General features: G+C 43.0%; 1 protein-coding gene across 1 annotated transcript; it reads right to left on the bottom strand.

The window, feature by feature from the left end:
• Positions 1-5,651: 5,651 nt before the first annotated feature.
• On the bottom strand, positions 5,652-11,398 carry HINT1 (histidine triad nucleotide binding protein 1). The gene is made up of 3 exons (XM_063128590.1): positions 11,252-11,398; positions 8,486-8,590; positions 5,652-5,985 (listed from the first exon to the last, which is right to left on the bottom strand). Exons 1-3 carry the CDS (start codon positions 11,360-11,362, stop codon positions 5,821-5,823), a joined length of 381 nt encoding a protein of 126 aa, XP_062984660.1. The 5' UTR covers positions 11,363-11,398; the 3' UTR covers positions 5,652-5,820.
• Positions 11,399-12,065: the final 667 nt, after the last annotated feature.

The following is a 12,065-nucleotide window of genomic DNA, read 5'->3' as shown; positions in this document are numbered from 1 at the left end:
GTTGGACTACAACTCCCATCATCCGTTGATAGCATGGTCATAACTTTTTAGTACTACCTTTTTGCTTCTATTATCATGCCCACAAATATCCTGAAGAGAGCATATCCCTCTCAACTTCATTTTATCTAACTCTCACCCACAAAACACTTTTTGGAAAATGTTTTCTCTTTTGAAATTAAATGTGACAATGTTGGACTTCCTGGATAACTTTCCACTTTCAAACCTGACAAATTTGAGAGCATACGCCTCAAGCAGATGCTCGGGAGGCCGCAGAAATGTATTGGAGGAGAGTTGAAGGCCATGCAGTATGCCCCATGCCCCTAAAGCTGGCCTGCGGCCTTCAGGTGTGGTGTAGGCTGCTGCCCCTTTGTCAGTCGTTGAAGAAAGGTTCAATTGCCAGTCCAGTCAGCTTTTTTACATGGAATCTGAAAGATGCCATCTTGTCCTTCGCCTCAGGAATCAAATTGTCTTGGGCTGGCCCTGGCTCCCCCTTTAGTCAGTTTTATGACTGGCTGTTCTGAGGAACACTAATTTATCATAACTAGAAATGGTGTGTCTTTGCTGCCCAGAAGGGAGTTCCAAATCCCTTTCAGGATGGCAGAAGTGGATCTTGCATGCCACAGCCTGGGCTCTCTAAGCACCTTTCAGAAGGGATTTTACAGTTCACTTTCTGGCTTTTCAGTTCCAAATTCTAGGACAAAAGACTAAGCTGAATATTAATATTTGCTAATGCATCTGAACAGGATTAGTTTTATTAAGTGTGTCACAGCCGTCCCTTCAAAAAGTTCAAAGCAATTGCCTCTTTCACTGTTCTTCAGGGCGCAACCCTATGCATGTCTAGACAGAAAAGTCCTACAACTCCCAGCATTCCGCAGCCAGCACTGGGTCATTAAAAGTGTATCAGACTCCATGAAAATACAAGTGTGTATGAAGCCAGTTCTAATCAGATGGGGGGGGGGATAACAATGCTCTTGCAACAGGGAGGCAGGTGAGAAACAAGGAGAAATCAGTTTGCTCCAAAAATAAAATCATTTCTTACCATGAAATTAAAATGACAAATGAAAGCAAAGCTGGAAGGCCCACAATAAATGGGCTATTTCAGGAATTGTGTTTAAATGGTGTCTGTTTCTCTTCTCTTAGATTCCTTACTTTTGCCTCAGAACTGCAGGGCTACACATAGTGTTTACTTTCTTAAACAGAGAGATGTTGTGCCTTGAGGCTGTTGAGAAGCCCTGCTCTCAAGACACCAGATTTGGTTCCTTACTTTTGCTTGAGTTTGAACTGGGCTCTCTTCCCACCCTCTGAGGCTTCAGCCATGGCAGCTGGCCCTACAGAAATTCACCTCCCAAGACCCGGTGTAGCAGCAGTCAAACCCAATCAACCCTGCCAATAAGGCTCCCAACAGCAGAGACTCTACGACTATCATTTCTTCCATTTGCTCCTGGATTGGTTCAGCTCGTAGAATTCCAGTAGTTGCCTAAAAGGCATCATGTAAGCATTGCAACTGTTTCCATTACTGTATATATGGAAGTTGTTCAGTTTCAGGGGAACAGGGTTGTCAGCAGCTCAAGGGGAAGCAATGGGGTAAAAAGCAAGGAATCCTTTTTCTTGTGGTTAAACCTATTGGATGGTTGTAATTGTTATTTGCGAACAGTCCAACCCAATCAAAAACTCTAGGACTAAGTTTATTTTCTTCCCGGTTCAGACTGTTCAGGCTGTTTTGTGAGATTTCCTGGGCAAATTACTACGTGACTCCCCATCACCCCAGGAGCGCCTTCTACCAACTTCGGTTGGTGGCCCAGCTACACCCCTATTTGGACAGGGATAACCTGGCTTCAGTTGTCTATGCTCTGATAACTTCCAAGTTGGATTACTGCAATGCACTCTATGTTTGAAGATGGTTCAGAAGCTGCAGCTTGAGCAAAATGTGGCAGCCAGATTAATAATGAAGACCAAGAGGTTTGAACATATAAGATCGACTCTAGCCCACTTGCATTGGCTGCCTGTATGTTTCCAAGTCCAATTCAAGATGCTGGTTTTAACCTATAAAGCCTTACACAGCTTGAGACCACAATACCTGACAGAACGCCTCTCCCAACATGAACCTACCCGTACACTACTTTGTCCACTACAAATTTGTTCTCTCCTCCTTCTCTTCTGCCATTTCACTGGCCAAACAGCAGCACTACTCAACGTTGATCCAGTCAAATGCTAAGCACCCTCAGCGGCTCTTCAAGTCCTTCAATTCTCTTCTGAAGCCTAGTCCGCCATCTCTCCCCGCCTCTCTGTCTGCCAACGACTTTGCCTCTTTCTTCAATGCTAAAATCCAAACTATACGCTCAGATCTAGCCAACTCTGCTCCGCTTCCAGCTCCTGCCCCTCACCTGTCAGTTCCTCCTTCAACTCTCTCGGCGTTCCCTTCGGTCTCAGCTGATGAACTGTCTAAAATACTGCGCTCATCGAAGCCTTCCACTTGTTCCCGTGATCCGATTCCCTCTCGCGTCTTTATTAATCTTATCCCCGCTATCCTCCCGTCCTTGCTTCACATCATTAATTCTTCTCTGTCCTCTGGTTCATTTCCTTCTGCTTTTAAACATGCTACAGTCTCTCCCATTCTCAAAAAACCCACTCTTGATCGACTATCACTGTCTAACTACCGACCTGTCTCCCTCCTGCCCTTTGTCTCAAAGATCCTGGAACGTCTGGTCTACTCTCGTTGTCTTGACTTTCTCTCTAATAACTCTGCTCTGGATCCCTTTCAATCTGGCTTCCGTCCTTTGCATTCCACTGAAACAGCCCTTACCAAGATCACCAATGATCTTCTTACTGCCAAGTCTAAAGGCCATTATTCCATTCTTATTCTCCTTGATCTAACCGCAGCCTTTGACACGGTGGATCACGATCTTCTCTTAGATTCCCTCCATGACCTTGGACTCTGTGGCTCTGTCTATAACTGGTTTGCCTCCTATCTAGAGGGTCGCTCTTTCAGCGTGTCGGCTAACGGCAGCTCGTCCTCCTCTTTTCCCCTTTTAGTTGGGGTTCCTCAAGGCTCGGTGCTTGGCCCGTTGTTGTTCTCTCTATACATGCTGCCCTTGGGCAAGCTTATTCAATCTCATGGCCTCCAATATCACCTGTATGCCGATGATACACAATTATATCTTTCATCTCCGGAACTTTCTCCAGATGTTCACGATCGTATCTCGGCATGTCTTTCAGATATCTCAGCCTGGCTGCTTCATCGTCGTTTGAAACTTAACATGGCAAAGACTGAATTGCTTATTTTTCCTCCTAAACCTTCTCCTCACCTCTCATTCTCTCTTACTGTCAACGATGTCACGCTTACTCCGGTCAAGGAAGCTCGTAGTCTTGGCTTTATATTTGACTCCTCGCTCTCCTTTACTCCTCACATTGAGGCAGTAGCTAAATCCTGTCGTTTCTTCCTATATAATATTGCCAGGATTCGACCATTTTTGTCTGTCTCTTCTGCCAAGACTCTCGTTCACGCACTGGTTATCTCTCGGCTGGACTACTGCAACCTTCTTCTCTCTGGCCTTCCTTCGTCTCACATCAGTCCGCTGGTCTCTGTCCACCACTCTGCCGCTAAGATCATCTTCCTGGCCCGCCGCTCTGACCATGTCACTCCACTTCTGAAATCTCTTCATTGGCTTCCAATTCACTCCAGAATCCAATATAAACTTCTCCTGCTGACCTTCAATGCTCTTCACGGTCTAGCTCCTGCCTATCTCTCCTCTCTCATCTCACACTACCGCCCCGCTCGGGCTCTCCGCTCCTCTGATGCCATGCTTCTCGCCTGCCCAAGGACCTCCACTTCCCTTACTCGGCTTCGTCCTTTTTCTTCTGCTGCCCCTTACGCCTGGAACGCTCTTCCAGAACACTTGAGAACTACAAACTCAATCACTGCTTTTAAAACTCAGCTAAAAACTTTTCTTTTCCCTATAGCCTTCAAATATTGAGTTTGTTCTGACTCTATACTGTTAGCTTTACCCTACCCGGTGCCTGTTTACACTTCCCTGTGCCTGTTTGCATTCTCCTTCCCTCTTTATTGTTTACTACAACTTATTAGATTGTAAGCCTATGCGGCAGGGTCTTGCTATGTACTGTGTTATCTGTACAGCACCATGTACATTGATGGTGCTATATAAATAAATAATAATAATAATAATAATAACATCTAAGGTCCTTCTCGGAGTGCCTACTCCAAGGGAAGCTTGGAGAATGTTAGAGCAGTTATGACAATGGAACCAGTTACCTAGGGAGGTTGAAGGCTCTCCCACACTAGAGGCATTCAAGAGGCAGCTGGACAACCATCTGTCAAGTATGCTGTAGGGTGGATTCCTGCATTGAGCAGGGGGTTGCTCGATGGCCTTTTAGGCCCCTTCCAACTCGACTATTCTATGATTCTATGGCAACAAGGGGAAGGGCCTTCTCAGTGATGGCTCCCCAATTATGGAATGATCTCCAACATTATTCTTTTCATTGCCAGGTCAAGACTTTTCTTTTCTCCCAAGCATTTAAAAGCATATGCTAAGTTTTAATTGACCCCAGGTCTATATTTAGGCCTGGCTGAGAGTTCAGTTGTTGTAAATATATATTGTTCTTCTATGTTGTCAGTTTTTATGCTTTTAAATTCTATATACTTATTTTTAATGTTCAACATTTTAATCTTTGTAAACCACCCAGAGAGCTTCGGCCATGGGGCGGTATATAAATGTAATAAATAAATAAATAAATAAATAAATAATACATCTTGTTCTCTGCATTGCTCCAAGCATTCATCAACCATCAAGTGGAACATTTTCCTTAAACCAGAAGGAAAAATGCTACTTGAATAGATGCCACAGAGCTTCAGCTAGCAATGAAGTTTTCAGGAAATCCTGTGTTTCTACTTTACAGCCAGAATTCAAATCCCTATTCCTTTCTTGCATTTAGGGGGTTGGATCCAACCCTTGCATGAGCAGAAGTCTGCTTGCACAATAGAAACCCTCTTCTCCCCTCTGCAGCCCCACACGTATGCCCCACATCTGCTCCAGTGTCTCTCAACCATCAGGAGCAAATTTGAGGGACACGTTGGGGGAAGGAGAAATCTGTTTTGCTCGCAGGCCCCAATCCATTTCATGTCATTGTGAGGAAAGAAAATATATATATTCAGAAATACATATATTTCAGAAATATGTCGGTCCTTTTACAGGCTCAAGATAAGCATACCACCGAACAAGTTGCTAAATTTCTTAATCACGCAATCCTTACCAGATCAGTTATGGTGGCAGGACTTTCCTTTGCTTCTAGCACAGAACTTTAAGGAGGCTCATGTAATCATACTCTGTTTTAATTTCATGTATTTTAAATATTTATTATGTGTTTTTATATGTTTTATTGGTCTGTTGACTGTAATAAAAGGAATTGATACATATATTTCTGCTTATATAAAGGATTCGGCTGCAGTATGGTTATGGCCTGAACACATACAAAGCTGCAACCATGCTGAAACTAACCAAATCTGGATCTAACCAGTGCCAGAATGGAAGATGGTCCAGAAATACTATGCATGTCACCTCGAGTTCTGTGAAAGATCAGTGAGATATAAATATATTCAAGCTCAGTGAAGGAACCAATAAATAATCTAAAAGAAATGGGGATCAAACATGCTTTTAACTTTATTGGACAAGGCTTGCACAAACTTCTCTTCTCCACAAAGTGAAGTGACTGGCATTGATTAACAGTGGTTGGATTTTTCACACGTGTTGACTGGATTCAAGCAATGGTTTGAGGGCAATACTCTTTTATCCCACCACATAATCCTTAACCTGGAGGCCAAGCCAACTGACGACCACCAAGGACATGCAGGTGTACATGGTAGACAGACTGACCACCATCTGGCCCTTCGTTCACCACCATTCGGTATCCCCTGGTCAAGCCTAATTCAGTTGCACATTTCTTGCCAACAATGATTAAATGTCCAAGAAGCTGAAAAGAAAAGAAAATAATCTGAAGTCATTAAGGCGAAGACACAACTGAGCCTAAGTTGTATACCTCACAGCCACAACACCTGGCCGAGTTTTTAGACTTTTCAGTGTAAATATACAAGCATTCAAGAGCTCTTTGGCCCCTAGTTAATAATTTAAGCCACTACTGTATTCAAAAGTAATGTTACATCAATGTTTTGTTTTTTAAAAACATCACATTTAGCAGTATTCAATGCTGCGCTAACTTAAACAATGTTGTGCTAGCGTATACTATACCTACCGTAACACCAATAGTATTTGCTGGCATGGTGAGTTTTCTAGGGAACCCCATCACATCAGCAAACGCTGCTGGTTAGTTTATGCCAGGGATAGTTTATGTCAGTGCTAACGTAAACGACATTTCATTTAGTGCAACATTAGATACTGCCCACTGTTTTCTATTAGCTTCTGATACAAGAGTCAAAATGGAGGACGCTCTTCAAAAAACACCCAAGCACTGAAGGAATTTATATTACTTCAAAAACACTCCTTTCCCCTGTACTATTTTTGATGCTGGAATGTGGACATTAGCTGTTCCAATCTTTGTTATTGCTAGAGAAATTTTTAAAATCTTAACACCTTCATTTCACGTCCCATATTAATTCTGGACAAGTGTAATAAAACTTTTGGTGCTCCCAAGTGTTTCTTTTTTAATATACTTTTGTTTCTGAGCCATATAACAGGGATATCATATTCTACAACCATGTAAAAGCAGCTCCATTAATATCAAACTTGGTTACTCAGGTTACAGAAATGAATTTAAGCATCTCACATAATAAAGTTTCGTTAAACCAACATTATTTATATGATTTATGACCCACTTTCCCCAGCATGCACAGAATTATTGTATTAGGGCTCCTAACGTATTCAGTTGTTAAAAGGTGGAAGGAGAAACCAGTTACTCATGTGTCAGGACAACTGTCATTTCACTGTGTGAAAAGCAATGCTCCTATAAATCAAATCAACTAACCTGACTTGATTTATGGGAGCATTGCTTTTCACACAGTAAAGTATCTTTGTCTTATAATATCTAACATCCTATATATGTCTACCCCAAAATACATGCCACTGAATTCAATGGGGCTTACTCCAAAGTAAGCATGTACAGGATCGCAGCCTAAGAAAGCTATTTTACATTTCAAGTTTGAGGGTCACATAACAAGGACAGAATGCGATGTTTTAAGCATTCTTCATGTTTATTTAACTCAAAGTGGGCAATAAGGTAAATGTGGTGAAAATTACTGTAATCCTGACCTATTAACCTAGATCAACGAAATAAGAATAAGGTGTCCAGGCAGTTTTATGGCACATCCAAGGAGAAATACTGATTGATTTAAAATTTGTAGTGATCCCATGCAACTTTGTCTTGAACAGGTAGCTTTCAGGCACGTTTCCATGCAATTACTTGCATGGAAGATTAGCTCAGAAGAAAGGGAAAGAGTGTAAGTATCAGACCCAACTAGTCTGGCATTCAAGTAGAGACGAGGCAACCTATGCTAAAAGTCCCAAGAACAGCAGTCTCTCTCTCTCTTTCTGGACTCTTAAAACTTGTTTTCTAAAAAAAAAACCTGCTCAGTAGAGAAGCTTGGAGAAAGTGGAAAGGCATGCAGAAATTAGGAAGTAATTAACCTTAGCTGCTGCTGCACTAGAATCATAGGCTTTAATACACTTACTTTGGAGTAAGCCCTACTGAAAGTGAAACTTCATTCCCAGTAAAAATGTAGGATGCTCTGCAAAAAAAATTTAAGCTGCTTAATCAGCTTATTTAATTGTATACTTACGAAGCAGCTAAACACAACTAGAAACTCATTTAAAGTATGGTCCTAAAAATTCTTGAATAGAAGTGAGAAATTGGCCAAGTTGCAAGACATGACAACCTGTCCTGCAAATAAGCTACGCAGTATGGGGCTTCTTCACAGAACAACCCCCGGTGCACCCGTCAGACAACTGGGATCACCGTGGCTTGTTCTCCACCTCCTTCCCCCTCAGACCACCAGCCAGTATCCCAGGGTCCTGCCTGTCCCCTCCCCTCCCTGCTCTGATCACAACCCACCTTTTATTTTATTTTGCAGCCCCAGATCTTTGCACAAATGGGGCCATAATATTTTTTACATTACTTTCTCAGCCCCAGAAATGTGCACAAATGGGGTCCGAATATTTTTCTTCTTCTTCTTCTTCTTCTTCTTCTTCTTCTTCTTCTTCTTATTATTATTATTATTATTATTATTATTATTATTATATGTCAGCCTTTTAAGGCATGCCTTTCAAAAGACTGGCCCATGCTTTGTAAAAAGTCAAGGGGAAAGGCGAAGAAAGGTTTGAGGCTTGAAAAGATTTGAGGTTTGGAAAAGCTTGTATGGAAGTGATGGAATAGCAGATAATAGCAGTAAAGATTCACTCTGGCCTTCATTGAAAAGTTGAACAGCACTTACAAAATTTAAAAACCCTCTTGCAATACTTACAGCTTCATCAGAATCTTGTGCCTGAGATAACTGAACAATAGGCTTCTTGGGGATCACTAGGAAATGCGTTGGTGCTTGCGGAGAAATGTCATGGAATGCAAGGCACTGAGGAAAGGGGAAAGTCATCGTTTTTAGTAACTGTTCTTTTAAAAAACAAAAAGAAGACATGCAGGAAGTTTTTCAACCAATCTTGATTTCACCAAAACTATGTTTTTACAAGAAAGATCTGTACAAAGAATTCACTGAGTGGGGCTGAAGTCTTTTCATGAGACAACAGTTCTAACCTTTTGAAATATTGGTTATGAATACAAGCACAACATGAATATTATATAGGCTTACAGATCAAGGCAAATCATTTTTTAAAAAAATATTAAGAATTCAGTTCTATAAGAGACTTTAAATCTTTAAAATGATGTCATTGGATGATAGCCAAGTTCGTCCTACATATAGCAGACCCACTGAAATGAATGAGTCTACCCTACATAGAATTAACATTGGATACTATCCACTCCTTCTAGTAATAAACTCAGGCAATGAGTGCCAAAATGATTGTAGCCCAAATGGGGCAACTGCCCCGGCATGCTTGGGGAAACCAAAGTATAATCTAAAGGGCAACCCCCTCTCTCCCACCGCAATTCTTGGTTTATGATCCCTGGCTTGTTTGGAAGCGACAATCAAGGAGTTAAAGTCAGATTTAACACTAAGCTTTTTCCAGCTGGTGAGTGCCTGGTTTTTTTTAGTTCAGAGATACAGAACTGTTTGGAGGTGGGAGGGGCACCACTCCCTGACATCACCACCATTTTTCTTTGCACTGAAGGCATGGAGATCAAAGCGGGGGGGGGGGGGTTGGGGTTGGGATGTTTTCCCTGGAGTAGGCGAGTCCCACCATGCCACACACACCCTGCTATTTCCAATCTCAAGTCAGAGCAAGCAGCAGGGATGATGGGCAACAGGAGTTAAGACTCACTCACTTGTGGGGAAGAGTGTTCGCTCCCCCAACCTTGCATGAGTGATTCCTACTGCCCGAGCCAGCCAGCATCCATGCTGCTAGCTGTCTCATCTTGGAGATCACAGCAGGGATGAGGGACATTCAATGGGACTTTAGCTGGTGGGAAGAGCCACACAGGAGCAATCAGACAGAGTTTGCAAATGAGAAGCCAGGATTCTCCAGAATTCTACCTTATTGTTTTGTGCAAACACAGCCATTTCCGCATTACACAGTGGTAGATCAATAGCCGACATAAAAATGGCTAAGGCTGCAATCCTATACAATTGTCCTGGGAGGAAACCCCATGGGATTTACTTCTGAATTGACATGTATAGGATTTTGCTGCTATTTCTAGGGCAGGGGTTCAGGATAGGTAACTGAAAGAACTCTTAGAAGCTATAAGGAAGTTTCAAACTTGGCCCAGAACAGACTTTGTAACATAATTATGATGACCTAGCTACTTGAGTTCCAGAAATACTACAGGCTATATTGGGATCTGGTTCCTAGTCTTTCACATGGTTAGTTATTACCATTACAGCTAGCAGGAAGAATGGGATTCTTTCTCTTATGACTACATTCAACACACATTCAGATTGTGGTTTGCCAAAATTTAAAAAATCTTTGAAAACTGTTGAACCAGAACATGATAGTGATAGATCACAATCAGAATATATACCTAAACAATGGTATGTATATGTGTTGAAGTTTTCTATCTCCTTGTACCCCATCGATTTGTCCTAAATAGCCAAATCTTTTTTTTAACCAAACCAGGGAGTCAGAATAAAATAAGGAGGGCACAGCCCCATTTTTTAAAAAACAGGAAAAAAGTTAAACCCTTTCCCACTTCTGAATTGAGAAAGAACCCACACTAATGGAGGCTTGGTCCTCAGATCACACACACCGATTAACCAAATATGAAAAAGGAAGTGTCTCCTAATATGAAAGAAGAAAGCACTCGGATGCAATTTATTCTAAAGTAACTTGAATGAAAGAAAAAAGCCCATAATTTTCTTGCAACATAAAGCCACACACTTTTTTTATTTTTCAAGGTATTACATTCGGGACACTGTTAAAAAGGGCTCATTAAATGCAGGCAAGTTTTTTCTTCCTCTTTGTTTAGGGAGAGAGGAAGAACAAATGCTCAGCCTTCCCCAATTTGGTGCCTTCCAGACGTGTTGCACCGCAACCCCCATCACCCCCAGCCATCTGGCTATGGATTATAGGAGTTGTAGTCCAATACATCTGGAGAGCGCTAGGTTGGGGAAGGCCGCCCTGGACAAATTCTTGGAGGTTAGGGGCACAATTCTATATATGTTTAGACAGAAAAAGTCCCACAACTCCCAGCACTCCCCAGCCAGCCAGACCTAATTGTAGGACTTTCTGTGTGTGCAAACATGCATAGGAAGCGTCCTATGCCCATCGATTAGCTAAGATACCTCAGTAGAGCTTCCAAATACCTGCAAGTTCTCCGAAGGTACGAACAGGGAAGGGCCGATGTGGCTTCCCATTTACACCTGCAAATTGGGGGAAGAGTGCTGGGAAATGTGTGTCGCTCCAGATTTTTTGGCCTACAACTCCCGTCATGCCTAGCAGACATGACTAATAGTGAGGGATCGTGGGAGTTGTAGGCCAAAATGAATCCAGAGGGCCACACATTGCCCTCGTCAAGCGAGGGCTCTTTCCGAGCAACGCAGGGGCTCTGCACAGCGGCAAGCGCCCACGCCACTTTCGGGCGGCAGGCAGGGAGGCAGTCAAGCGCCGTAGGGCTTTCCCCCCACCTTCTCGTCCTCGAAGATGATTTTGGCGGGGATCTCCTTGCGGATGATTTTCCCGAAGATCGTGTCCCCGCCCGGCTGGGCCACCTGCGCCTTGCTGATCTCGTCGGCCATCGCTCCCTGCCCGAGGAGAGCCTCCTGCGCTGCGTGCCCCAACGCGCGTGCCGCCCACGCCTTTGTCCAATAGTGTCTTCCCAGGCTCCCTCAGCGCGCCTCCTTCGTATAACCGTCTGGTTTATTGGCGCCCTCTGTTGTCAATCATTCGTCGTTATCCAACCAGGGATTAATCAAACCGGCTAGGCGGGTTGCAAATGTCTTAGCTGGAGGGGAGGTTTTAAAAACGCAATGAGGTGCTGCAAAGTACTGCAGTGTTATTCATAAATCGTTAAAGCGTTTATAGATTAGACCAGCCATTTCCTTCTCTGTAGTCTGTTGTCCATCCCGTCTAGTAATCAACTCTATCAATTTAACCCATCCCTTTCCAAATAACATACCTCTCCCCCCCCTTCCTTTCCTAAACTGCAGCTTCAAGAAATACATAATTAGGTCTGCAACAAGGGGACTAGATGGAGTGTTTAACTCTTTCTTTCTCCTATACCATGCACGAAAATTACCCTCCTGGCCTTATTTTTAGATCCCAGAGATCTGGAAGCCGAGTTGCTATTCCGCTTGTAGCTTGAAAGAGACAGCAGTGACTAGGTGCTGTTGAACCCGGGACGGTGTAAAAGCCGGAACGGAACGAAACAGGCCGGAACGACCCCATTATATTAAAAAACCATACCAAAACCAGTGGCATGTGTTAGCAACACTTGGGAAC

The sequence above is a fragment of the Elgaria multicarinata genome, chromosome 6 (assembly GCF_023053635.1).
Source record: "Elgaria multicarinata webbii isolate HBS135686 ecotype San Diego chromosome 6, rElgMul1.1.pri, whole genome shotgun sequence".
Taxonomy (NCBI): domain Eukaryota; kingdom Metazoa; phylum Chordata; class Lepidosauria; order Squamata; family Anguidae; genus Elgaria; species Elgaria multicarinata.
Note: the sequence above shows the minus strand (reverse complement) of the source record. Positions and strands in the feature narration are given on the sequence as shown.